Here is a 27,556-nt window from a genome sequence, read left to right as displayed (position 1 = left end):
ACTATTTTAAAACAAAATATAACAAAATATTAAGAAGTCCAATATAAGATTTAATTTTTTTTTTACTTAAAAGTTATGCAACATACTTGTAAAGAATTCAAAACAAGTTTGAAGTTTGTTAAAAATTTGGGTTGCAAATACAAAACTGCTGACATCAGAGTTCAACACGTAGCAACATCAATATTGCTAATGTGGTTGGATAAGAGAGACCTTCTAAAAGAATAATGCAAGCCACTAATTGTGCTTATCACCCTGATATAATTAAAATGTGCAACAATTTGTGTCATGTTGACCTCTTATACATATATCCGATGTTTTATTGCTGTTCCACACTAATAGTTCAAACTTTATCTGTTCTGCTTGTTAAACCTCAATCCACTGAAGGCATCCAAAATTTGTAATCCTTCATTTTTCACATTTCAGATATCACCACGTAAACAGTGTACAGGAGTAAAACCCTTACTTATGCATCTTTCTCCTCTGTTTTCTTACCTTGTGCTTGTGCAAACCTCACAGAACAGATGGAGACCAGTACAGTCCAAAGAATCAGAGCTCTCCTACAAACAAGGACAGAGAAGTTTGGAAAGCATCACCAATAGTAAATATTCATTCTTTAATCATCCAAGGCAGTTTTTATCTTTTTCTCAAAATTGTAGCTATAAACTTTTGTGGAAAAGTCTCAAAAAGTCTACATTTGAGTGCTTCTGATGTTTTTCATTTGAAAGCCTGATCAATAGGACAGTGATATTTTAACTGTTACATTTACTATTGTTTTTCAGTTTCATATATTGGACTATAAATTTAAATATAACAAGACCTGATCATAAATTATATTCTTTACTCATTTTATTAAATACTGACATCTATTTATCTTTCTGCCTAACAAGATAAACTACTGCATTGCTACTCATGCATTGGTATCCCATTTTGGTCTATGTATAGTATTGGGATGCTATGTGAATTATTACATTTAGGAGGCAGAAGGTATTATTTTCACATTTTTACAAATGTAAATTTGTATTCAGTCTTTTAAATCCTGAAATACAATTCATTGCAACCTTTATAAATCACCATATAACTGTAGAGATCTACACCTCGTGTGGACGTCTTCAGTGGAAAACTTCGTACTTTTGGCCTACAGCAAGTGGAGTTACACAGAGCTAATTGACCGTGGTGCTTTGATGAAATAAAAACCAAACTTTGAGAACAACATGCAAACATTGGCAGAAAACTACCACTGCATATCACTCTGAACAGACTGGCCCCATGGGGAAACATGGCAGAGGCAGTATCTTAATTGTCATGCATGGAAACATGATCAGTACTAACAGAGAATTGAATGGAGATCAATACTGGGAAATCATAAGAGAAAATCGCTGAGGGGATGAAAAGAGTTGAGAGTGGGTAAAAGGTCACTTTCCAGCAGGACACTGTCCCTAAACACACAAGCAAATCCAATTACTGCTTTTTCCATAATTGTCATATGGGCAGTTACCCAGGGCAGCAAGAGAGAGGGGAGTGCAGAAGTGACACACACACAAATGTAAACAGCTGTGCTTTCTAATGCTTAAGTGAATGAGCATTCAATATAGAGTTAATACTTGAAAGCTGAGTCGGTGATCCCAGCGTGGTGTTGAAAATTGTTTTAAAATGCTGAAGCGCTGGACCCAAATACAGGAACGAGGTAGGCGGGTGAAAATAAAGTTTCACTTACAAATGGTCTATGTAAAAACACAATCTAAAACAATACTTAACACATTGTTTCACAAGTGTGAATATTTCTATAAAGTGAAAACTAATTTAAACCAGCAAATCCCAATAAACATTCTCCCTTTAATCAGTAAGCCACATCTTTACAGTGCATTGTTTGGGTTTTGTTTTTCCCATAAGAGATTTCCTCTTGAGTAAACTACATATTAATATTAATCCAACTAGACTGCACAGCATGAAAATCATAATCTATTGTCTGGAGCATGTTGAATGTTTTTGAAACACACTGATTGAAGGTTTAATGTAGCAGTTTTGTAGTGTATTTGTTGAATGTGGAAGCTGTGGCAGGAAATCTTTAACATTTGTAGCCTTGCAGAGTCAGAACAATGTTTCTTCTCACCGATTAACGATTTAAAACCCCTTTAATAAACTTTAGTTGTTAAACTAAACATAAATTAGCAGCAGAAACAGTGTGTGACCAAAACTCTTTTGTTCAACAAGTTTAGAGTGATGCAACATTGTGGCCTTATTTAAAAAAACTAATACCCCCCCCCTCCCTGCGGGACAGCCGCTCGGCCAGCTGAGCGAGACGCACAGCGGGATGAGAGGGGAAGAGGAAGGAGGAGATGATTACTGTCTCCGCCTCTCGCACATCTCCCACAAATCAGTCCCAGATCGTTTGGCAATTCATTCTGAAACAAGTTGAGGAGCAGTTCAGCCGAACAGCTCAGACTTTCGTTGAACTGTGCAGAGAGAACAGCCGGGATTGTTTCCACACGTTTATCTGGAACTTATTAAAGTAACCCGCACGCTCCACTTCATATCTGCATACAAAATCTAAACTTCTCCTCGGATCAGCAAGTACTTTAGCGAGCTTTTACAACGTTACACGCACATTACAAACATCACCCTCCCTCTAAACGCTTGTTAGTTCAGACTCGGGCATGTTTAAGAAGACATTTAAGATTTCATCTTGAGCCTTTCAACCGTGAAATGTATTAAAGGAAAGCGCTGATTTAGTCTGTCGACTCACCCCCCGACTCCAGTGGCTTTGAGTTTTGAGTTCGGGACATTGTCCGGCTCCATAGCGGTTACTTCATTCTTTCACGGGAGATTTTATTATCCAGAATACAGAGGAGGCAGAGTTTTTCCATCCCAGGTGTTCCTTGGGGAGCTGTGCGCAGAGCAAAAGCGCAAAAATTTAAAAATAAAGTTAAGAATTAAAAATAAACAAAGCAAGAATCAAACACTGATGATGCCGTTTGATGTCATTGTCGTGTCCTTATTTTCTCTGCAATCTCCAAGAAAAATGACAACTGGAATAAATAAAAACAAAAAGACGCTCCACCTGTGCGCTCTTCTATTTAGTTTTCCGTCTCTTCTCCATGGATTTTGTAATATATAAGCAACAGCGAGAATAAAAATGCTGTGCAGCTTTCCTGGCGATACAGGATGACGCGCAAGGATGAGTGTGTAAGTGTGTGACGACTTTCCAAAATGAAAGTTTATTGTGGACTCAGGGAAATCTTGAGAACCGGGGGGAAGGTGGGGGATATGGGGGAGGGGGCAAATCCCTCTGTCGCCCTCAGCTGACATCCAGGGAAACACATTTTGCAGCTGAAGGTGTGTCTTCATCGCAAGCAGGACCTTCTCAGACTGCACGTGCTCCACAGTGATAAAATGTTCTTCCTTACTGCGTGAATGTTACGCTTAAAACGTGCACAGGGCCGCAGCAAGCATTCCAGAGACCAAAAAGCCCCCACAGTGCCCACCCATCACTAAAATAAAAAATAAAACTTTTTTTCTCGACTTTTTTAGGGTTAGTAGTAGTTACAGCATTTGAGTAATTTAGATGTGAAATCCTCAATTACTAGCCTCCTCGCAGCACTGCTGGAATAATGGATATATAATTTCCCATTGAACTAAGATGCTTGTTTCTAACAGAAAATAAGACATAAATTGTCAAAAAATATAACAATGAAGCAAAGAGTATCAATTTTGCACAAAATATGTGATTTTTATCTATACTTTTAAAACATCCTGTCATTGATCTGCATTTTGTTTTTACTGGGGTAATCTTTGACTGACTTTAAAAAATGTAAGTGTGGCAAAAAAAATGCGACATGTTTAAAGCTCTTTGGCTTTAAACATGTCACATTGGACAACTCACCAAAATAAGTGATGTTGTGGCGAGATACTTGGAAAGTTATTTGACCTCCAAACAATTAGCCTGTTTGCCTTTCACACCTGCTCTGTCTGTGTTAGGTGTAATTAAGCAAAAGCAAATATGGCACTAACCTGACAAAAGAATTGAACAATTACTTAATTTAACATTACACTTCTATCAAAATGCCTACTTTTTGACAACCCCCTTCCACCTGACACCTGTATTCACATCCATTCTCATTGTACATAGAGGGATTTACGGTGCACAGGTTCTGGTGTGTGTGTAAGTGAAATTCCTCTGCCAAAGAAAGTCCTCATTGACCCACCTTCAACAAACACGCTGTGACAGTGTCCAGGAGAGAACCAACAGAGCCCTGATTCAGCTGCCTGCAACTGGATCCCTCCTCCTCACACAGAGCCCAGTTCATCGTCTCGTGGTCAGGAAGTAAGGGAGCTCACCACCTTGAAAGATCACTTCCCATCTACCTGTCTGAGCAACATCAGATGTCAGCTTTTGTTACCACAAATTTAAGTTCACAGACAGGAAAGGCTATGTCCTCAGAGTGCGTGGATGGAGGAGCCGAGATGAAGATCTCCAATCTGGAGAGTAAGGTTTCACGAGGTTGGTGTGTCAAACTGGGACTTAAGTTTGGCACAATTTCTCAGGGGAGACACTCTTGATTTTTCAAAAAGTTGGGAACAAGAACTAGGAGTCTATTTTTAAATCACATATGTGCCTATTTTGTCTAGTTTCTCATATGAACCTGTTATTAAATAAAACTTTGCATGTTAATTAAAGCTGTGTAGTTTGGGCAAGTAAACCATAAATTGGTTTTATGAATTTTAAATGTTTTACTCAGTTCTGCAGTTTATCCTTAAAAGTAACTGCTGTGAAGCACCACTAATTTGTCCCATTTACTGTTTCAAGTTTCAGTTTCAGGACCTCTAATGGAATTAAGACAGGAATATGTCCCATCAAGTGCTTTGTCCCCATAAAAGCAACTCACTGAACTCTGCTGCTTGACCTGGAGTTGTACGTTCCAAATAGAAGTAATCAAAGAAAGATCTAAGAAATACTAGCAGCTAGAGACAATTATTTTCAGACTCAGGTTTGAAAGCTGAATAAGTTCTGTTACACTGAACACAACGACAGGTGATAGCAGATGTCCCTGGGCATAAAAGGATTTTTATTGAGCTGTAGCGCTTTATTTTCAGTTTTGCAAAAGATCAAGCGATGGTTTCTTTTCTGTCCTCTCCATTCAAATCATACAAGATAATTTTCTTATTGTCTTATTTCTTATAGTGTTATTAGCATAAATTGGAATTTACTATTCACCCCTTTTTATTTTTTAGTCAAGTTTATTCATATTGAAAACAAAAAGCAAATATGTAACTATGGGGAGCCAAAACAACTCATTAATATTCTGCTAAAGTGGAGGAGAGGTCAGGTAATGAAGGATCTTATGTAATGAAGGTTATGTTTTCAGATCTTGATCATTATAGACATTATAGTCACTCCTGGGTCCAAGAAAGACCAAGAAAATCTTCTACAATCTTCTCTCATCATCCCAGTAGAAACTTTTTTGCTCTGTTGACTTGGTGTTCTGTGTACTTCAAGGTTGCTGTGATGAAAATCCAGAAAGACATGGACTAGGAATCTTTAAAGGGTTCCTGCAGCTTAAGCTTTACTGTCAACAACCAAAACCATCAGTGCAGTTGTCACTCTTTCAGAATTCCCCAGGGCTCAACTCCAAGACCTTTTATTTCTCCTGAGAATATAAAGGTTTCTTACATTTTACTGAGGCATTTCTCAATAATATTATTTAGTGAAAGTCATTTCAAACAATTAACTCTTAAGTTGTGTCAGTTTGAACAAAACATATAAAGGTAAAGACTTCTGTTTAAAAGATACTAGCTAAACTTTTTCATGTAAAGATTTTCTAGAAACAGGTATTATTTGTGCGGACAGAGTCATACTGGTGGTCCAGGGTAGAAACTATTTTTAGAGCTAATGCAGTGCTGACTAATGGAGGCTTATATTTTAAACAAGTATTTTACAAATAAATTATTATTATTTCCTGCAAGCTGTTCAGAAAGAGTTTTCCTGCTATCCAGTGACAAAATCAGCTGTGTAAAATATCCATTTAATTCTATTTTATTCACTGAATGACATGTTATTAAATATAGATTTATATCCAATCTTACTTGGTAAGATTGAAAGCACTTGAAGTTCCTTAGTTTATTTTTACAAGAAGTACCAAAAAATCCATTTCATACACATCCTTCCTTGCCTTTTTCCAGTGATGGAAACTCTGGTCAGATAAACACAGACCTTTGTTGTTGTACTCTTGTATCCTGGGAATTTGAGTGCAGGCAACCTCTGAGGAGGCACAGCTGGATCCAATAAGATCATGCCCTGGTGCTCCATTTACTCATTCCATACATTAGGACAGGAAATTTGCCACAAGAAGTCAAGCCTTAAGCAGAAAATATTATGTTATTATCAAATTATAAAACTAATATAATACTTATATTTTAAAATTAATGCAGGGTTTGTTTGCTTTACTTTTGAGTGGCCTGTATGAATGAACATGCTGAACTGTTGCTTTTGTTTAAAGCAAAAATTAAAACCCTATCCTTTCATAAATCAACAAAATGGTTCCCACAGAGCAAATAAAACTGGAGGAAGTAACATAAATATAAAGATGAGCTTGGAATTGAGTTGTGTTGCCCCTTAAGATCAGTAGTTCTGAAAATGAGGGTGTGGGTTTATTAGGGTTAAAGACTGGACTTTGAAATTAGTTTTTCCCCTGAGAGAAAACTGGACAAAGGAAAAGGCATCTGCCAGCAGCGTCAAGAGGTCAAAGATTTTAGAAGGGATATAGAGGTGAAGCAGGTCAGAGAAGAACTGGAAGGGACGTGTAGATGACTGCAGGAGTTTCCCTAAAGGCAGGTATAAAGGTGAAGGTATGAGGAAAGTACATCAGCAGCAGAAGTGTGATACACACCAACCCCGAGGTTGAAATATTTGGAAGATTGAGTGATGATAATAATGACCAGGAGCAGCTCAACAACAAGAGAGTAATTCGTTTTTGAGCTAACGCTTTATTGTCTTCCTTCAAATAAACAGTTTGTTCGTTGTCCTGTTTGGGCTTTTTGCCACGCAGCATAGCAAATATGGTGCAATTTCACTGCTTCCACCACTACTGGCAGCATATTTGAGTGAAACAAGTGCCTTACAGGCAATACAAGCTGCAGATTTATGAATATAAAGGCTGGTCATTACCAGAGTAGAACATTTTTGTAGACAGCAAGGGAGCAAAGTCAAACATAAATAATAAAGCTGCTCTGTGTTTCGGTAAATGTGTAAAAAGGCAAATTCTGGCTAACAAGAGCAATTTTCACCTTTATGCGGTGATGTAAGTTGTATTTTTACAGCCGATTGCGCAACCTCAAGTGATGAAAAAAACAAATCAATAAACCAGAGTTAAAGGAGGAAAGAAACTGCAATTACTTGTGGACTGAGGACAAACAGCTTTTTAGCAAAGGTTGCTGCTCTCTCTTACCGCAAAGTACACAAAAACAATGGTTCGTAAAGTTTTATTGAATCAATCAGAGATTGATTCTGAACTCTTAAGAAATGATAAATTTGTGTTCCTGTCCATTCGTTTAGGGGACCCACCTGCAGCACATATTTTTTCACCATGTTTATAACTCTTTTATTATCTTCTAATAGGGCTGACACATATGGATATTTGTATTTCACTCTCATGATACTATAGACATCTCATCTAAAGCATTTCAAGCCAAATTAATGCAAGAACAACTGATAATTACATGAGTTTGAAGACCCATGGGCTTGTTTTCAATCAGCAGGACCTGAATTCAGAAATAATGTGACATGTCCATCGGAGAGAATGAGTTGCAGGCTATGGCAAGGCCCTGATCATGTAAAGGTGTTTTTATGGTTTGTGTACTTATTTTGCATCTTGAATGAAAGGCACATTCTTCCAGGAGCCACAATTTAATGGCATTAAACATATTTACGTAAATCAGTCCACTTTATTTGTGGACCCAGTTAAATATTTGTGTTACTCCAAATCTATGGTCATTTATTTTTTTCTGTATCCTACATAACCCTGTTAATTTAGACATTTTTTGTGTTGTGATCTCAAAATTTCATTCAGAAAACTGTATGTTTCTGTACAAAGACTTCATCAATAGAATGGAAAACAATATGTGTGGACAAAAACGTCTTAATCCGTCTGAAGGCCACATAGCCTGCAGAGCTGCAGAAAGACGAGCGCTGCTGCAAAGTTGGACGAATTGTAGTGGTGACATTTGAGCGGAGGATCAAACTGCTGATGAATAATCCATCTTGAAAAACCAGCTCTCTCTGCCGAATGTCAAACGGCAGCGGGATCCTTTGTTTCAGGAGTACACAGGGAAACTTTCATTTCACCAACACCAGAATGTTTTGTTCTACAATGCAGAGAACGTGCCAGTTTACACAACAGAGAAAAGTTTAGTCTCAGCCGTTAAGGACTTGGAAAAGTTATATAACCTCCTCTTTTTTGTGTGGTACCATATTGCCCCAATTTTAACAAAAACCAATTTTACTTAAGCCTGAACACATTATCCTAATTTTCAGTGAAAAAGGAGACTCCCACATTTATCCTCCGTCATGCTGTTTCACCTGCAGCTGCATTGCAGGCTTCAAATATAAGACGACGTGAACTTCCTGCTCTCCTCTCCCTATTTACCACAACAGCTCAGATGTTCTCTCCTTTACTTTGTTCATTATTGGCTTAATCTGAACTAAGTCTGCCTAATTAGCATGCAACCAAGCCTGGCAAGAGTTTGGGGCTTGTAGCATGTCCCAAGGGTAGTTGGAAAAAAAAGATGCTGAACAAAAAACTCTTTGGATTGAGTGGATAAAACAAATGCAGAGTCAACTTCTAAGAGATAAAAAGTTTGACGACCTTGCAGCTTCCCCTCAATTCTTGGTTTTCTGTAAATGAAAGTACACCACATGAAAAGTTGGATGCTGTGTTTATCATTCACAAACATACACCGACTTGCTCGCCCTTTTGATCTAAATTATCATGGGACAGGGTTTGTGTTATTAAGAACTTTAGTCTTCAATTAGGAAGGAGTGTGATTTAAAAGCCGCTGTCAAGAATACTTTCCTGTTTGAAAAAGTGTCGAAGTATGAACTTGTCCAGATCGAAAAGCAATGGTTTCCAGACAGAGCAGTCAAGCAACTTAGCTCAAAATGATGAAAGGGAAACCCAGAGGAAATTTAGAGTTGAAGCCACTATGTAAACAACTATCAAATATTATTTCTTACTGTATTATATGAGATGTTGTCATAAACATGGCTGTGGAATCCAATTCCTGCTTACCCCATTTTAAGGTTCCCAGTATCTGCAGATTAAACTATTGTCAAAAATGATCTTACTCACAGCAACGCTAAAAGGAATTCTGCAAACTGACTAAAGATTTTGAAGCACACCATTATTCATCCAGAAACTGAGTTTGTAAGGACATAAAAAAAGAACCAGTTCAGCAAACAGACACTGACCTTTTAGTTGAGTGAGAATAAATTACATCACCCTGCCCTGAAAACCTAAACAAAGTCTGAACAGTGAACCATTGTTCACTTTATTTGTTTTATTTTTGCCTTCAGTCAGAGTCAAGAAACTCAATTTCCAAGACTTTTTTTTTTATTTTGCAGCTTGCTTCAAGCAAAGTATCAGTTACCTGAAAATGAACTCCTGTAAACCTGTGTATCAGCTGCAGCCTGCTCAGAAGAATCAGAAGCAGTTTCATTGGCTCAGATTGTGTGCATAAACAAGGAATTTACTATGTAACAGAAAAAATAATTAATTCTCTTTTCAAAGACTTAAGGCATTTATTCACTCGTAACACGTACAATTGCAAAAAATCAATGAACTGTTAATTTAACTTCATTATTCCACAATAAATGGACAGACTGAACAACCTCAGGTGGCTGAACAGTGCACAGAAAATTCCTTCCAGATTGAGTCGTTGTGGTTGAAGGTCTTGTTCTTTGAAAAGTAGCTGAAAGAAGCTTGTGATGCTGCAGGATTTCTTTCAAGTACATTAGCAGACAGACAATGGGATCAGTGATGTGAGGCTCAGTTGTAACAGAGATGCACAATGCCTTAACTGAAGGAGTCTTCGAATTACAGGGCAGGTCCTGTTTACCAGCCTGTGCTCATCCAGGCTTAACGACGTACCACTTTCTTTAATTCAAATGTGAGTACAGAGACCTTAAAATAGTAAAAAATTAGAAAAAAATCTGTGTCTTGACAAATTTTCGAGGCTGAAAAATGTACAGTGTCTTGAAATTTTGTTAAATACAACAGGCAGTTTTCAAATGACGATTGTGAAGAACAGAGTATTGGTCTAAACCCAGCTACCTGAAGCCTCCTTGCTGAAGAATTGTTGATTTGTGCATTTTATTTTTGATCTGACTGCAAAATTTGTTTGATCTGAAATATTTAAGTGGTTTAAAAAAGTTGAAAGAACAAACTGTTAAGGAGGCAAAAACTTTTTCATGGCACCTTGTAACATCCCAAACAGAAACTCAGTCTAAAACAGCAAAGCATGGATGCGATCTTCAGAAACATCAGTCTCATTTATCTGTCATCCTTCTGGAGGCATCTTTATCAGGGAGGCATCTTTATCAGGGCTCCACAAAAAGGAATTTGCTAAGACTGCAGATGAAATATGGACAGGTTGGTTTCGGCAGATTCACCGACAGCAGCCCTGAGAGGATGAGATAATTACCATCCTGACAAGCTTTGATCACAGGTACAGTTATTTTCAGAATGTCTGTGATGATAGAACAATGAGATGATGGTCTTGAGATTCACATAAATTCTCCCCAGTTTTGTCTTTTTTTTCTCTCTGTCGCACTCTCAATAGAAGCTCTGTCTAGCACGTGAAAAGACAAGGAGAACTAAATAAGGGTTGGTGATGTGTCACAGCTTTGCCGTCTGTACCAATCTTCTGATTTGGAGGAGTGGAGATCGGCATGTGTTGACGACTGCTGTAAAATTCTGAGGTGAAATTCTATGGGTAAGTTATCCACTCATAAATACTGTGGGTGGAATGATTCATAGCGGTTTCTTTTTGGTGAAGAGGAAGCAAATTATACAATAAAGCGATAGAAGGATTGGTGAGCCCCACGATGAAGTCTGTTTTAGAAGAGGTGGGTGTTGAGTCGCAGGAGGGCATGCTGCTGGGAAGGTGAAGGTGCAGATGTAACCTTGCTGCACAGAAGAAAGGTTCAGTTCATTGAAACGTCTTTGAAAATGCCTCCACACTGCAGTGCGGCTCAAAAGCAAACAGACCTCCTACACTGCCTGCCTGCACCAAACCGAGAGGCAGCGTTTCTTCGCAGGGCCACCCACTTATAGGAAGGAAAAGACATTTGTGTGAGTATATGTGTTTGATGATAAAACAAATAAATGAGTCAGTTTGTTCATCCGTCATCAAACAGTGAACACCAGGGATCAAGGCAGTTTAATTTGCACAACTTGTTGGTGTTTTTCAACCGTACTCAGTCGTTCTTGCAGGTTTTATTTCCATTTTATCTGCTCCTGTATCCTGCTCATCAATCCTTCACTTATGGTGTTCTCATCAAGGCTAAGATGTGTCAGGGACACCTGAGTCCTGCAGAGCAGCGCCCCCATGATGTCATTCCCTCCCACATCGCTGATGCCGTTCCTGTCGAGGTCCACCTGCTGCAGACTCGTGTTCTCTTTCAACATGTCTGCCAGCAGCCTGACTCCGGGGTCCCCCAGATTGTTCTCATCTAAGATGATCTGAGTCAGAGAGTTGTTGCCTTTCAGGCTGTCGAAAAGTTCCTTCCACGCAGACAGATCCGCGCTATCTGTTTGTGCCAGCCCCAGGTACTGCAGCTGTGAGTGGGATCTCATGTAGGATGCTAAAACCTTGACCCCATCGCTGCTGAGCCCATTTCCACCAATATCCAATTCCAGAAGTGTAAAAGCCCTGAAAGAGCTCCACCCGGTGGGGAGCTGCAGCACCACATTTTGCTCTAATGGGAAAGGCAGCATCTGGTAGATGGCTGCGGCAGCTGCTGCAGTTTGAACCTGCAGCTCCGCTATCCCACTCAATAGGGTCAGCACTCCGTGGTCACGCAGTTTGTTCCCAAACAAGCTGCAAAAATAAAGAAGAAGCAATGCAGGAGTAGATGCAGGAAAATGTATATTCCTATATTTACCTATTTCCAAAATTTGTAATAAATATTAATACAATTGAAGTAAACTTCAAACATTTGAGTAGTCGATAATTTCTTTTTTGTTTTACTTTAAAAAATTTTAATCAAAAGTAGTTTTGATAATTATTTTAGGTTATATGTTGTAACATTTACTTTGAGCATGGTTGTTTTGCTTTTAACTCGGTTTTAGATCCAATAGTTTTCATAAAGAATTTATTGTGACTGTTTAGTGCGTCCTCGCTGGGATCTGAGTCATTTAGATATGAAAAGAGTGAAAAACTCCAGGAACTAGTTGTGTCAACAAATTAGCTCATTTCCAAGTTAAAATAGGACGTTTAGTCACGTTCTTGCCATCAGTGTCACAAAGACGCTGAAAGACCAAAGCAGTGTCAGCTGAACACTTGAGGATGGCTCACTCTGGTCCTGCATCAAGAGTTTTCCATTTCTTTCTTAAAGATGTAACATTCAGATTTACATCTTGTTTGATGTCTACTGTAGATAGTTGTAGGTATTAGGAACAGACATCCAAAGTCTAAAGCAGCCAAAGACCAAAGAAAAGTATAAAAATATGGAACTCATAATCAATTAAAAGAAAAATAAGATATCTGGGCTCTGGGAAGCAAAGTATGTATAACTAAAGAGCAGTCTAATGCAAATGTAAATGATAAGAATGACAGCACTTTTAAATTCACATATTGCGGAAAAAGGACATAACTCAGAAAGTTATAGAGGTGAGTTTATAGAGGTGAGCTGGGGAATCTCTTTGTTCTACAAAAACGACAACGTTTGCCAGGAGAAATCCTTGCTTTGTCTCTTTGATTTATATAATTGTCTTCTTTAGTCAGGGTAAGCTATTTTAAATAATCTCATGACTGCATGACATGTTGTCATTTTTAGATAATGTATTTCTCCGCCAGATTTTAATCTGATATAATGCGATTGGGTGGAACCATGGACTTACTGTAAGCATTGGACCTGCGGCTTCACTCTCAGGACGTCCAGCAGGATGTGAGCGCCGTAGGGGCCGATGAGGTTCAGGTTGAGATTGAGCAACGTGACGTCAGACGCACTGTTCTTCAGAACCCCGGCGAGACTGAACAAAAGGTCATCTGTCAGTTCGGTGTTCCTCAGAACCAGCTGCTCAACCTCATCAGATGTGCTCAACATCATCATCATGGCATCAAGCTGTGTTCACAACACAAGAAAAAAGGTATTGCATTATTAAGGCAAGATGTTGAGTTCTAAAGTAATTTAGACTGCGAAAACATAAAATCTTTTCAAGGATTTTTGGTTCAGTCCATTTCTAACACTCTTATCCCCAGTGGGGTCGGGAGGAGTGCTGGTGCCTATCTCCAGCAAACATTTTAGGCGAGAGGCGGGTAACACTTTACAAGTAACTTTTCAGTAGGAAATATAAATTCGTATGTTCTTCTCTCAAGTGTACCATGATATTTGCACAAGAAACTAGACCGAAGATTTTATTTTTGCAGGGTAGAAAACTTGTTTAGCTTCACAAGTTGGAAAAAATATCAGAAAGTCAAACTGTGAAGTAGTTTCCCATAGAACTTTTGACATATTTCATCGATATAGCAAGAGTTATGTATTAAACGTAGTCAGGGCCCTAAAGGGTCCACATAATATACACTTTCTGCCTATTTATTTATGTAAGTATTTTTTTTTCTGCAGGAAATTATGTCGAATGAAAGAGAAGAACACTGTAAAACATATTTGAGTAAGAAATATCTCAAAGTTAACTGCAAAGTGGATTATGTCTCCTTTGTAAGGATATAAATTTCTGTAATGTATGCAAACAAACAAAAAAATAAGATATTAACTTTTTATGCAAAAGGAAGCAGCCCAGCTTCAGAGCATCTTGACGCTTGTGGAATAGAGATATGAGGAACACAGGTGTTGGAGGCTTAAATACAGAGATGAGAAGAGGGTTCAGGGGAGACATAAGGTATGGCTGTCGGCCACGTCTGCCTGGCCACTTTGTGAGACCATGAGGAATTCTTCAGGCACTGTTGAAGATTTTTCATCCTGATCTATGTGACATCCTGATCTGCTCACCTTAGATAAAGTTCAAGGACCATTTGCTGCAATTGTTATATGTTGCAGAAAAAGCAGCATTTAGCTGCTGCATCTAATTATAAATTAGAGTAGCCTGGATTTATAGAGAATTTATGAGATTTTAAAAGTAATTTTTCTGAAAATGGTAAGAATATTAGTTTTCTAGAATAAGGTGGAAAGAATTCAACTTAAAATTATGCTAAAATGTTCAAGCAGTTCATTCATATCTATCGTTGTATGTGTTTCATTTTATGCAAAATAATGCATAAAATGATAATGTTATGATTTGTAATAAGTCTGAATACAGTATTATAAAACAAATTTATACCGTCGCTAGCTCTTTAAAAACTTTTCTAATGCAGTTTTGTGTCAATTGGTCCATTTGTACCTTCTGAATTAATGTCTGATCAAAGTACAGCAGTCAAGTAGTTTATGTCTACAAGTATGCTCTCAGCATGTTTCTCTTTATCCCATGGATTTGTTTGACCTGAAGCTGGCATCGACTCCTGAAGCGAGAAGGAGATTTAACCGATACTGATTGGTTCCTGTATGCCCATAAACATCAGCCGCACCAAGGGGAACAAACTTTCGGAAAACTGCTAAACAGCAGAAACACTGAGTTCCTTTAAATCAATGTTAAAAACTTGCTTTTGACCCATAATAACTGGAATATTGGCCAACATATTTGATGTGTGTTTTACAACTGGTGACTGCATGATATGTTTATGATGTTATGATTGTTTTTTGACAAAACAATTAGGATGCAAAATGAAGAAAATGTTTTTCATAGATGCTAGCGAAAAAAATATTGCAATCTCTAGTAAAATTCTCCAGTGAAAGATGCGTCCACCATGTTCTGGTCACCAGTCCATAAGCATTCTGTCCTATAAGCATGATGTTTAAACCATCCCTGATTTACAAACTATTTTCTTATTGGAATCCTTTCACCAAGCAACTCACGCATCAACAAAGTTACGGTGGTGCAAACTTTATGTTCAGCAATAAACAAACAGAACTAAACCAACATGATTTATTATGACCTATAAGAAACATGTTTGTAAAGCTCCACATTGCAGAGGCCTGCAGTTATGCTCTGAAGACTTTTGTTTCTCTGAGATTTCCATCTCACAAAAACAAATAACAATGTTTATAATAATTTTCTGATTTCACTTATGTTGTATTTGCTTTTCTTTGTTATTATCTACCACTCTTCAAAAATACTCTCTCAAACTTCTGAAAAATCAAAGTTTTTAGTTTATTCCTATGTTTTCTTTTCCTTTTTTCCCATCTGAGCTTCACTTTTCAACCACTTTTTGTTGATAATGTGCCAGTTTAAAATTGATGGATGCAAACAGAAACCTTGATGTAAGAAACATGAGGATACTAACTAAAGCAAATTCCATGATAATGTAATCATTTATAATTATTGAACCTTGGAGCTGTTGCGCATTAAGGGAACCCTTATGTGATGAGAAGGTGTAAGCATTCAACTTGATGATTAAGTCAAATGTGCAATTAGAATAAATGAGCGAGCCCGATCAATGGGATGACCTTTAGAGGTGAGTGGCTGCCCTAATTTATCTGCAGAACAGCAATCGATCACATCATCAAGACTCAACTAAAGATTACAAGTGGTTTTAAGAAGAGATGTTGATGCTCATTAGCAAGAGAAAATCATCGTCTTAAAGACAGAGCAAATCAACTCAGAAAATTCAAGACCGCTGTACATTCTTATCAGAAAGCATCAACAAAAATCACTACTGATAACAGTGAAAGCAGCAGTACTAAAGCAGATTTAATGAGTCTACAAGGAAAATGAAATAGAAAAAAAAATTGATTACACATACGAAAAAAAACATTTTGTTATATGTCGGAGCAGATTTGGAAGAAGTGCTATTAAACAGACAAGCAAGAATGATTACTGTTTTAGAAAGAATGGTCCCTGTATGCCCATATGTTGTCATGTTGAATTCTTTATTTCAACATGACAACATTAGAGTCAACAATTAAACACGATCATGGAATTAGAATGACTTGATTTGCTTTCCATAGACGATAAGAAAACAAATTTTGATTCATTTGGGAATCCAGGAGAAGCTCAATCCAAGTTGGAACAATAAATCACAAAAAATGTTGCAAAATAATAAATGTTGTCTTTGATGGACACAAAGTCAGCAGTTAGGGGAAGAAACCTACAAGAAATATTTTACAGGTGAAGGGCAATCTGCCTTTCAACCATCAGGGAATTATTTATGTGCAAATGACATCAGAAACAAATAGCAACAGTTTACAGAATTGCTTTGTCTGAGGCTTTGTAAAATGAGAAAAACAGGGTGGAACAATTTAATTTTTCTTTCAACTTAAAGATTTCTTTGAAAATACTATCAAGGCTTTGTTCATATTCATGCAAAAATATTGATAATCAAAGAAAAAATGGTTAAAAGCCTTGGTTGAACATGAACACCAGATTATTTTAATATAAGTTTTAAAAAAGGATAGGTATAAAAATATTACATATATTTCATAAATACATCACACATGATGTTTTTCTTTGGGAGGTTTATTTCTTCATTCCTCACTCTTTTCTTTTTTTAAGCATTTCAATCCATCCCTGTAAACTTTAGCATTTTGATTGATAACAACTCTGACTTGATTTGTTGCAGAAATTATAATAAACAACACTAAAAACTAAATGTGTTTTCGTTTGGAGAGCTATTGTTTAAATTGCATTTCTCACTCTAAAAAACCAATGCACATGCCTGCATACAGTAATCCCAAAATGTGGTCCTCTGGCACAGCCTGTGCTTGTAATTTTAAGGCAGCAGTGCTTCTGGCAGAAACACAGGTTCTCTCCACAGTGGATTTGTGTTGGACACACACCTGTGCCTGCAGGTCTTGTTCTTGAACAGGCTCCTCTTTGGCAGCATCCTGGCCTGCAGTGCCCACCTCCTCCTCTGCTGGCTCTCCATCAGGCTGCGGGACTGTGTCACTCTCTGCACTCAGCTCCACATCGGAGTTCTGAGCTTTGGGGCACGATGACGACATCCTCTTCTGGAGTCGGCACCTCTCTAGGACTTAAAGAGATATTTAAGCAACTAATGGGTGATAAAACCGTGTTAAAGGAACACAAGATTTACATACGAGAGTCAAACTAATAATGTTCTGTTTGTGCATCCATTAAGCAATAGAGAAAGTGAAACAATTTAGATTTATAGATGTGGGAATATGTGTCTCTGTGTTGGCAACATCTGTATAATCTCTCCCACACATCATCAATCTTCCTTCAAGCAGACGCTGCTCTGCATGCTTCTTGCAAATTCAGTCATTTTTTCCCCCCAAATTGTGTTATGTAAATGAGTTACAGCCCTCCAGTGGGACTCATTTTAATTCTGCTGTTATGTAAAGCCTGAACTCACTGTTTGCCTTGAACCAGTGTTTGTTTGGGCTCTGGTTCAATTCAACACTCATTTCCACACATTCTTTGTAGAAGTCCTTCAGTCTTCCCCCATCGCTGCTTTTCCCATCTGATTTGAAGTCTCGCTGCTCCTTTCTGTTCTGCTTAGTCAGTTCCTCCTCATCCTGCAATGAATCTTGTAAAAAGAAATGCTCTTCTTCTTTTATTGCAAAACCATTAAAGAGAAATAACACATGCACAAATCTTGTTGGGTTGAGTTACACTGTAAAACTAGTCTGCATTTGTTACTTTAAGGCTGGACGACTGTAATTCTTTACTGTCAGGAAGTCCACCAAATGCATTTGCATGAAAAGCTTTTGGTTCATCCAAAACCCTCCTGGAAGAGTTTTGACATTAATTAAAAAGAAAGATAATATTTCTCTTATTTGAGCTCTCTAGTAAATCCCTTAATGATGTAGATACATTAGAGATTTTCCATATTTTCCTAACAGACCACATTGCTCTCTGACTGCAGGAATTAAAACTTTGCTTTTTGAACAAGTTTATAGTTCAGCAACATCTGGAAAACCAATTTTCCAGGCAAGAGATGATGAGCATTGTCTGTCCTGTGTCATGCCACAAGAGAGTCGTTCATATTGAATTGCTTCTCATCCAAAAGAATGAGCTTAATAATTCTGCCCAAGAACAATGCCAGGAATAAAGAGTGGTGTCATTGCATCATATTAGATAATAATCGTCTGAGGATTTTCCAGTGTGATGGAGCTCTGATCACTTTGAAGTGGTTCACAGATGAAGCACTGAATTTATGGACATATGGTCAGAACATTTCCGAAGCTAAACCCAATGAGAACATGTGGTCAATTCTTCGAAAGAACAAATTTGATCAACTTCACAAGTCACAAAGTGTAAGTCAGCCATGTCCAAAATCCATAACATTTGAATTTTAAGCCCTAAACATTTAATTTGGACAAACAAGACTACCGACTAGTGGCATTGAACTCTTTAAAGTCAACACTGTTACATTCACATTTGGTTTTAGCAAATTTATTTTTATGCTTCTATAACTAAAGTAAACTAAATGTTGAGGTGAAAAAAACAGACACACTCTAGTTTCACTGCCAAAATTTTTGGCTCTGACACCTTTTTTCATTCTGTTTCACAGTAATGAAACCAACAGGAATTATCCAGCGCTCACCAATGGTTTTACTTGTCTTGTTTGATGGCAGCTGTTCTGTCTGCAGCTTAGTGACTTTCCCCATTGTTTTTGAGTGGTTGGGTTTCTGTCCTGTCTGCTCTTCAAATTGTTCAGGCACTGTTGATCTCTCTGAGCCCTTGCCGCCTTGCTCATCTTCCCCTCTGCTTTTCCCACCTGTCTTTCCTTTGCTCTCTTTCTGATCAGTTTGACCCTTGCGTTTTTTCCCCCTGAATTTTTCTTTTATCCCAGAAAAAATAGCCTCTTCACTGTCAGTGGATTCTTCGCTGCGTTCCTTAACGTGTTTTCTAGTTCTCCTCACTGATATCTTCTCAGGTTTGGCTGGGATAAAAAGAGGGGATGATGGACAAGACTCGATGGTGCCTTTATGGGAGACAAAATGAAAGAAAATAAGCCTGTGTGGTAGATTTTTCAGTAGAAAAATCTGAATCCCAGGAGTGGGCACAATGTCAATGTCAAAAAATATTGATGAATAAGCTTTGGGAAGTAATGGAAAATGGAGACACTCATTTCCAGGCTTTGTACCATTGCCAGTGTTCTGCTCGAGAGGGAGAATTAAGTTTTCCTTTGTGCCGTTGTTCAGCTGTTGGCAGGAGCTGTATTTGTTTCGGAGACTAGTGCATCTGAAAAAGATGAAAAATGTGCTTTCATCATCAGTCATATTTCCTCCCCTGTGCCACCATCATCACAACCATTACTTTTTTTAAGCAGTCTTTCTCTTTTGTTCTCAAATGTCTAGTGTTAGATTTGCCTACTTTGATTTCTCTGGTACTAATTTTAAATTTCTGTCGACATGTGGCTGTACCTTCACTGTAGGATGAAACCTGACCTGTAGCAGGGGGTCCCACCAGCCAGCCAGCTCAGTCTGAAGAAGCTCTTCCTGCCCTGCTGAAAGCCGGGAGCGTAGCGGTACTCACAGCAGGAGCTGATCCGAGCCACCATGATACCGTTGACATACAGGCTGGCACTGAAGGGGAAACCTCTGTGCCTCTGAGACACAAACTGAAACTGCTCTGAAAAATAAAAGTGGATAAGACTTAAAGTAATATTTCAACCTTTGGTTAAAATGGAAGGTCTCCCCTTTCCATCAATACAGGAGAAACTATATTATTTACTCTTTAGATTCAAAATACTTGTTGGGTTTATTTCAGTATTTTAGTAAACATATGGTAAAACTCTGTCACATCAGATTAAGTCAATCGAACGGCATCTAGGATTGTTAGAAATATTTAAACATTGCTGAATTGCAGCAAATGTGTAAAATCCATTTCACTCTCATGATTTCGGACTGAGCTCTGGTTGTTCAGCATCAATGTCATTCCTGCTGCTTTCCCTGACTTCCTTCTGTTTGCTCAGTATTAAAGGGCATCCCAGTATTGTATTGCAGTATGTAATCTGCATCTTGCACGTTTTTCTCCACTCTCCTCCTGATTGCTAATACGATGCCAGGACTTCTGTTTGACAGCATTGCATGCGTCCAGTTTGCATTTTCTCTGCAGTATGAAAAACTCGCAGTTTCTTTCAGTCCCCCAGCATTAACCTATTTTTCGCAATTTGGATGTCTTCTTGACAAATGTGAACCACACTACCCGGGAATGAAACACATGCCGATTTCTATGTGCAAGAAACCTGGGCACAGCGCTTTTTATTGAGCTGTTGTGAAAATTATAGATTACTCAACAGGTGCTGCAGCTTCAGATACCCTTAAAACCAGTCTGCAGTGATGCGCCTCCACAAACATTAGTGAAAGCTCAAAACACTCAAGGAACTCTCACAATCCCTCCCGCTTAATGGAGAGTGGATTACGATCTTTATGCTCCCAGAACACCTTTCTGAGGCCCTGCAGAGATCAGCATCCACACTCTGGTGGATTTTAATCTTGTGGTCCGGTCTTAGTCTGGTGTTAAGGGAACTTACAGCCAAATCATGTGGACACAGTTGAAATCAGTAAATCTACACTGGCATCTTAATGTCTTGTTTAGTAAAGTAGACTTTGATGGAAACGCGACAGGTAAAATGAGAAACAATTGAGCAAAAGTTACCAAAGTTAGTGGAAAAAAACAAAAGTAACAGCAAATTTAAAAAGAGTATCTAAATAGCAGTAGGCACAAAAAGCTTCATAACAAATAAATGATGAGCAATTAGAAATTCAGCATGTTAGAATTAGCAAAATAAAGAACAAAGCAGGATCGTACAAATGATACAGAGAAGTAATGATCTTTCTAAGCAAACCCATGCTAGTCAAACCTTAGCAGTTATTTTCCCTAAATAACTGCTAAGGTAACATATTACATTAGCTTTTTAATCTGTTTCATCTTAAATAATTAACAACATCTTCAATTTATTCAAAATTATAAGAGATTTGTATATTACCTCCTGCACTAACAAGGCCCTTAAAGACACAGAGATTTTCTCCTCCATTGACTTGCTGAAGCACCTTCAGTTCATCTTTGGTGGACTTTGAGAGTGAACGTCGCTGACTTGGTCCGAGGTAGGTCATAGTCACTGTCACATTGGACTTCTTTGCCTCCTTTTGGGCCTTTAGGTTACTCTGCTATAAAGAAAGACACTGCATACATATTTGCATTTGTGCTATAAATGAAGACGTTGTTCTCAAAGTTGATGTGTTTAAAGCAGAAAAAATGAACAAACAAACCCGATGCTTTGACAGGTAAGGGCTGTATCAGCTCCAAAAGTCTGATGCAGTCTGAGCTGTAGTAAAATGTTGATACACAGCAGGATGGAGCCATGTTTCTATGTTATCGGCATAAAAATCTGACCTGGCAATCAGATTATTACTACTAAACCGAAGAATCATCGGACCAGGCAACATTTGTTTAAAACTTTCTCTGTCACCAAAGAAATAGTTATGTGTGTAAATCACAACAGATCAGCAGTTTCTGATAAACAAAGTTTAGTTCATCTGGAACTGAAATATACATGAATCATCTAATTTACTGTAAGAGATACAATTACAAATAAAGTTACTGGTTGGTACATAACAGTATAAATCTTTTTCAGCATGAATCTGATAAACAGTCACTTCACCTGTTTTTCTGTGTGAACTCTTGTTCTTTGTGAAGTAACTGATGAAAAGGATCCTCTTCGTTTGTCATACAGATAAGGGCAGGACTGACTCAGTGCTCTGCTGAGAGAGTTCAGGCTTGGAGCTTTTTTTGAGATGGCTGGAAGATAAAGGTCACCTCTTGCCATCTTTCGGGTATCAGCTGTGGGATCGTTCAGCTAAATCCAGGATACACAAACAAATAAAAAGAGCTTTTTTAAAAGTGTGCAAAGGTCTGATGGCTATCACCCTGATTGTGCACAGAACCATTAAAGTTTCTGAATAAGAAATCCTTCAGCCCTGTCAAACCTCTCTTCATGTCTCTATATCTGTTTCATATTACATGAATTCTTCAATAATGTTTTGGCTCCAATATTTCAGAAAAAAATGCATTTTATTTTTGCTAATCAGCCTTTACAGCTGTTTGTTCATTTCTTTTTAACCGTCTTGTACTCTGGCGCCTCTCAAAGGTAATGGATGGTACTGCAGAAATTACATTAAAATGAAGAAGGGCACTGCTTTTATTTTTAAATGCAGTCTAAATCGATATTCCCCTTAAAAACATTTGAATGTAAGCAATAAAAAGGAAAATTAAAGTAAAACAAAGTGGTATTTTGATCATAGAATAGCATTTTTCTGTTTCTCAGACTATATTCATTGAATGATAGAACATTCAATGAATATTGAATAGAATGTTGTTTCTTCTTTATAACTCAATTTTAAACTTGAAAAAAAAATGTAACTTTCATGGTGAAAAATGTCTACAACTTATAACTTGCTTATAACTGCATAAATGTATTTTACCTTGTAGATTTCCACAGTATCAGGGTTCTCGAGCAGGAGCAGTTTACTCTTTGCCCTGATCAGACTTGCAATGGAGTGAACCATTTTAGCATCTCTTGGCTTTCCTGGGATCTGCACATACAAATTAAACAATCACACAAACACACACAGTGGAGGTTAAATTGAAACATCTTCCTAAATATGACAATGAAATGTACAAAGATATGCTAATGAAGACTCACAGGAGTGTCTCTATCTCTTCCAGGAACTTCCCTGTAATACGTATCCTGAAGAAGAGACTGGCTGTTCCTCCGACTTCTTCTCATTGACTTGTTCTGATTTGTCTCCATCACAAACTGAGACAGATGCATATAAAAAAAAATTAGTTTTATGGAACACTAAAATCAATTTCTATTGAATAGAATAGTTGATTTGTTGATTTTGACTTCCTGGAGAATTTTGAAGGGTTCTCCGCAGATGTGAAAATTATATATGAGAAACACACACAAAAAAATGATGAAATCATTTATTATGGGGGGAAAAAAGCTCCTCAAAGAGATGATTCTTAAACATGTCCATGATGGTTTAATACCATTTAATGGCTCCATTAAAATAAAACTCTTGTTTTCAGTTAGCACAAATGATCAGCTGCAGCTATTTGATGGATTACAGCATCTAAAATGTGAAAACTGAAGAAATTTGTGATAAAGCAAATACTTTTTCACAGCAATATGTTTATCTATTAACTGGATAGGAATATGTTAACTGTTTTGCTTTGTCAGATATGGAAGGAGATTTTGAGATAAAATATTTCACACTCAAAATTATTATTCAAAACTATCCTAAAAATCTTAAATACACTTCAAAATGGCTGCAGGTGCTGGGGAGTCAATGGAAATTTTTAAAAAAAAAATAAATTAACTTCCTAAAAACAAATAAATTGTTGTAAATTGGTGCAACAAAGAGCTACAAAAACATTTAAATGGTAAATTTTGATTATCACAAAGACATAAAAACATGCTAATTGGTTAGGTATTTACTTATTTGACAGAATAAAATTATTTGTCAAATGTTTTTTTGAGTTACCAAGCTGATTGTTGCCGATAACAAAGTGATTTTCTGGTATCTACTATGAACGCTGAACCAACAGAGGAAAGAATAGATTTTCCTGGTTGGGATACAATGTGGAAAGTAATTCACTCAAGCAGAATGAGGTGAAGTCATAAGATTAGTGTTTGAGGGTGGAAATGGATTTAGTCTTCTTCTTCTCACCTGAGCTGAGGGACCGCTGTGATCCTGCAGCTCAGTGAATTCATTCAGGCACAATAGTTGCTCTGTGGTACCCAATGTATTAAAGAAAAACTCCACAGAAAGCACATATTGAGATGACAGTCATCTTGTTTTGTTTTGTTTTTTTCCATTTCTCACTAACAAGCCTCCATTGTTCCTTTTGCAGCCTGACATTGAGATGTGGAACATGAAACCCAATAATTGTATCTGGATTGAAGGATTCTGGAAAAACAGACAGCAGGCAGCGCACATATATTTACAGTGCGAATATACACCATCCCAACACATGGCAAAGATACATATGAAGTCCTAAAATAAATTAATTTGTAATTGCAGTCACATGATGTCACATTCAGAGTTACAAAGGACATTCCCTGTGGTAAAAATATCATGCAAAAGAGATTTGTTTTTCTCTTTATGGTCACTCTTTAAGATGGGAAAGATAAGAAAACATTCTATTTAAGTCAGACAGACGTGTGCCTGTCAGGAAACAGCAAGAAGAATAGACACTTTCCTTCATGTGTTTATATATTGAAGAAAATCAATAATTCATAAGCTTAAAACTGGAACTGTGACATACATGACTGCAAGAGGATTACAGATTTTCTTTCTACTATACACAATGAGGAGAACCATAAAGGAGGCCTAGAGAAATCCAGTGTCTTAGGGTTTCCATAGCAACTATTTAAAAATTAAATTAGTTGTATTTACTGCTTTTGTAATGCTGGAAAACCTAAACTATTACAGCTTTTAATGACAATCAAAGTCAGGCCACCTCCTAATACATGACTTTGACACAGTACTTACTAATGAAATTTTATAATGTTTACATTATTTTTGTGCCTCCAAGGTACAAAAGCATTGGCCTGTTTTATTCAAAAGACAGACGCTCTGGCCTTCCTGTGGAGGTTTGATATACATATTAGGGTCAATTTAACCATCTTGTTTTTCAACTCTTCCTGACTTGTGACTGCATTACTTGCCTGAACTTTTAACACAGTTACACTCCAGCCAGGGCACTAAGGTCAACGAATCAGTCGCTCCACTAAATTTCTAAATCCTGGCTTGAATGCAGAAGTGATGGAGTCTTTTCTGTAGCAGCACTGCTTCTGTGTGGGACAGGCTGCATTTTAAAAGGAGTCACTCTGGCTACTGATCATTTTAAACCATCTGAGAAATGCAAATATTCTTTACTTAGAAGTAGAAAACAGGTCTAAGAACCATGTCTATAAAACAAGAAAAATTTTTAAAAAAACTTTAACCCTTTCATGCATAGTGGCCACAAGTGAATAACTATCAAAAAGCCATTTTTTTGTGCTTCTTGTGGATTTTTATAAATGCACACAAACCACTGAAGTGGACACTAATGCATCATAAACTACACTGTCAACTACTGGCCATCAGCTACAAATGCAAGAAATTATTTTTATTAAATCCAATATGGCCGACAGACAAAAAAGCATGGCATCAAACCCAGTCCCTCTTTCTAATGTAGACGACTCTTGCAGGTAAAAATATATATTGTGACAGATAACCCCTAAAGAACAATACTACTGGTATATTTTTCAAATAACAACTTTGTACTTGGAGAAAATTACAATTGATCACCTAAAAAAATAAAAAAATGTATGCCTTAAGAAAATTCAAAAAATCCTAACACAAAGGATCATAATTCATGCATGAAAGGATTAAGGTTTATAAAGAGAAATCTCTTCTTTGACTCAATGCTTTTCTATTAAACCCACCACACAACCTTACCTGCTGCCTTGTCTGAGCTGAAAGAGTCTTTTTGCACCACGTAATCTGATACCTGCACAGCTGCTGATCTCCTGTTCTCTGCTCTCCTCATGCAGCCAACCGGTGACACCTGAGCAGTGCACACCTTTGGCACTGAAACGCTGCCGTCCTGACACTGGTTGCTCATGCATCTTTAATTTTGCCTGACCTTCGTTTATTACTCTTCAGTTGCATTTCTTAAAGTGTTTGAAAAAAAAAACTACATTTACTTAGAGAAGTGCAACATTTAAAATTCTTGTTCTCATTCTGTCTGATCCCAAAAAAATATAATCTTATAAGTGTTTTGTTTTAAAGTTCTGCGTGATTCTTGGGCAGCAGGTTTGCAGTCAGTAAGGACTGCTGCGTCCTGGAACAGGACAGAATGTTTTCCATTGTACTGGATCTTTCTCCTGGGTCAGGTTAAGGTGTGCTGCTTGATCCCAAGTGCTAAGATATGTCATTATGTTATTATGGCATACTGGCAGGACCTTCCTGTATGTTGCCCCTCTACTGTTGTTCACTCCCTTTTTCTGAAATTTCCTTGCCCTGCATTTCTTGGCTATTTTGTCACTTGGAGGCTTTATTTTGGTCAAATGTTTATTATTATTATTATTATTTGTATTCCCATCCTTCATAGGTGTTATTTAGTTCAGTTCAGTTCAGTGACACATTACTATTGTGTGGGTTGTGTTTCTTTTCTTGTTAATCCTGTTTGTCGTTATTTTGTGGCTGTTCAAAATTACTGTTTGAACTTTATTCTTTTCTTGGTCTCTTGTATTTTTACGTGGGTTCACATCTTGTGGTTCTTCCTGTTTTATAGTCTCTGAGGAGTTCTTTTGCTTGCTTTCCAGAAGAACTTTACATGCAAATACCAGAGGACCATGACCAACAGGATAGTTGTAGTTCCTAATAGGCAAAGGTTTGAGAAATAGTTTTAAGAATGTTGCCCAAAACATTTTTAAAACATCACCAGAAAATCTTCCACCTTGACACAATAAATAGCACTGTTACTAAGTAAAACAAAGCATATTTTTTGCTGTTTTCTATCTAAAATAAAACCTAAAGAACATCTCAGATATGAAGCTTTTGTTTCGTGCAGTGAGTCCACCAGCATTCATGGTCTAAAATAGGGTTTTCTGGCATCATCATTTATATAATAGCTACTTTTCAGCCCTTTGTCAAAGAGACCTGCTCTTTTTTAAGACATTTCCACTGTTACCTGTCTAAATGGTTTTACTGTGCCTCGGCTGTCTCCAAAAAAAGCCTGGCCTGCCGAGCGCTTACAAGCTCTCTGCAGTTTCTTATGTGCTGTGGCACATTCAAAGAGCCTCTGGAGGCCATGCTCTCAGCCTGCCTGCTGGATCCATTACATTCATAAACTGATAGGGGGTCTGAGCGTATTTGGCTTGGCAGCACAACGTTTGCTCCCTGCCATGTTCACTGATGAAATGTGTCAGTTTGTTACTGGTTCGTCACACACCTCCGCCCTGCACAATCCCGGAATGGGGGAGCGTTATGTGAGGTGAACTTTGCAGGAGCTGCGATTTGTCTTTTGCCACAATGCACCTTCTTTGAGGGTCAAGGTTTGTAAATGTCATCAATTAGCAACAAGGAAATACGCATGAGAGATAGCAGCGAGAGCTTGGAAGTGATCAAAGCATTTTGCAGACAGCTTATGTAATTATCTGCTATCGGGGGGCAGGTTTAATCACCCCAGCAGTCATCCTGTGTTCCACTTTTCACTGTAGTGTTTTAGATTTTCCAATTTTCCTGCCTTCTCTGTGTAATAACAGA

The 27,556-nt window shown here is 37.7% G+C and overlaps 2 protein-coding genes across 2 annotated transcripts in view; both read right to left on the bottom strand.

Moving 5' to 3' along the window:
* The window catches only part of col27a1b (collagen, type XXVII, alpha 1b), a 75,598-nt gene extending 72,405 nt beyond the window's left edge, over positions 1-3,193 (bottom strand). Inside the window, exons 1-2 of the mRNA XM_055039076.1 lie at positions 2,744-3,193; positions 493-557 (exon numbers count right to left, since the gene is read on the bottom strand). Of these exons, the coding sequence (XP_054895051.1) occupies positions 493-557; positions 2,744-2,796 (118 nt within the window). The 5' untranslated portion in view covers positions 2,797-3,193. The remainder of the gene's footprint in view (positions 1-492; positions 558-2,743) is intronic.
* Positions 3,194-11,486: 8,293 nt separating this feature from the next.
* Positions 11,487-21,349, bottom strand: LOC129366027 (glutamate-rich protein 3). Its single transcript, XM_055039616.1, has 8 exons — positions 21,223-21,349; positions 19,679-19,862; positions 19,375-19,472; positions 18,832-19,212; positions 17,638-17,811; positions 17,102-17,295; positions 13,113-13,336; positions 11,487-12,090 (listed from the first exon to the last, which is right to left on the bottom strand). Exons 1-8 carry the CDS (start codon positions 21,347-21,349, stop codon positions 11,487-11,489), a joined length of 1,986 nt encoding a protein of 661 aa, XP_054895591.1.
* Positions 21,350-27,556: the final 6,207 nt, after the last annotated feature.

The sequence above is a fragment of the Poeciliopsis prolifica genome, unplaced genomic scaffold, assembly GCF_027474105.1.
Source record: "Poeciliopsis prolifica strain line A6 unplaced genomic scaffold, Auburn_PproV2 SCAFFOLD014, whole genome shotgun sequence".
NCBI lineage: Eukaryota > Metazoa > Chordata > Actinopteri > Cyprinodontiformes > Poeciliidae > Poeciliopsis > Poeciliopsis prolifica.
This window is presented reverse-complemented; position numbering and strand designations above follow the sequence as displayed.

What these genes read in the sequence shown, in the direction of transcription:
- LOC129366027 (XM_055039616.1), bottom strand. Translation starts at nt 21,349, where the DNA reads ATGACCTACCTCGGACCAAGTCAGCGACGTTCACTCTCAAAGTCCACC. An exon ending in GGTGGGACCCCCTGCTACAG is followed by an intron (nt 19,473 to 19,678) that starts GTCAGGTTTCAT and finishes CATCTTTTTCAG; the next exon opens with ATGCACTAGTCTCCGAAACA. An exon ending in ACACTGGTTCAAGGCAAACA is followed by an intron (nt 17,296 to 17,637) that starts GTGAGTTCAGGC and finishes TATCTCTTTAAG; the next exon opens with TCCTAGAGAGGTGCCGACTC.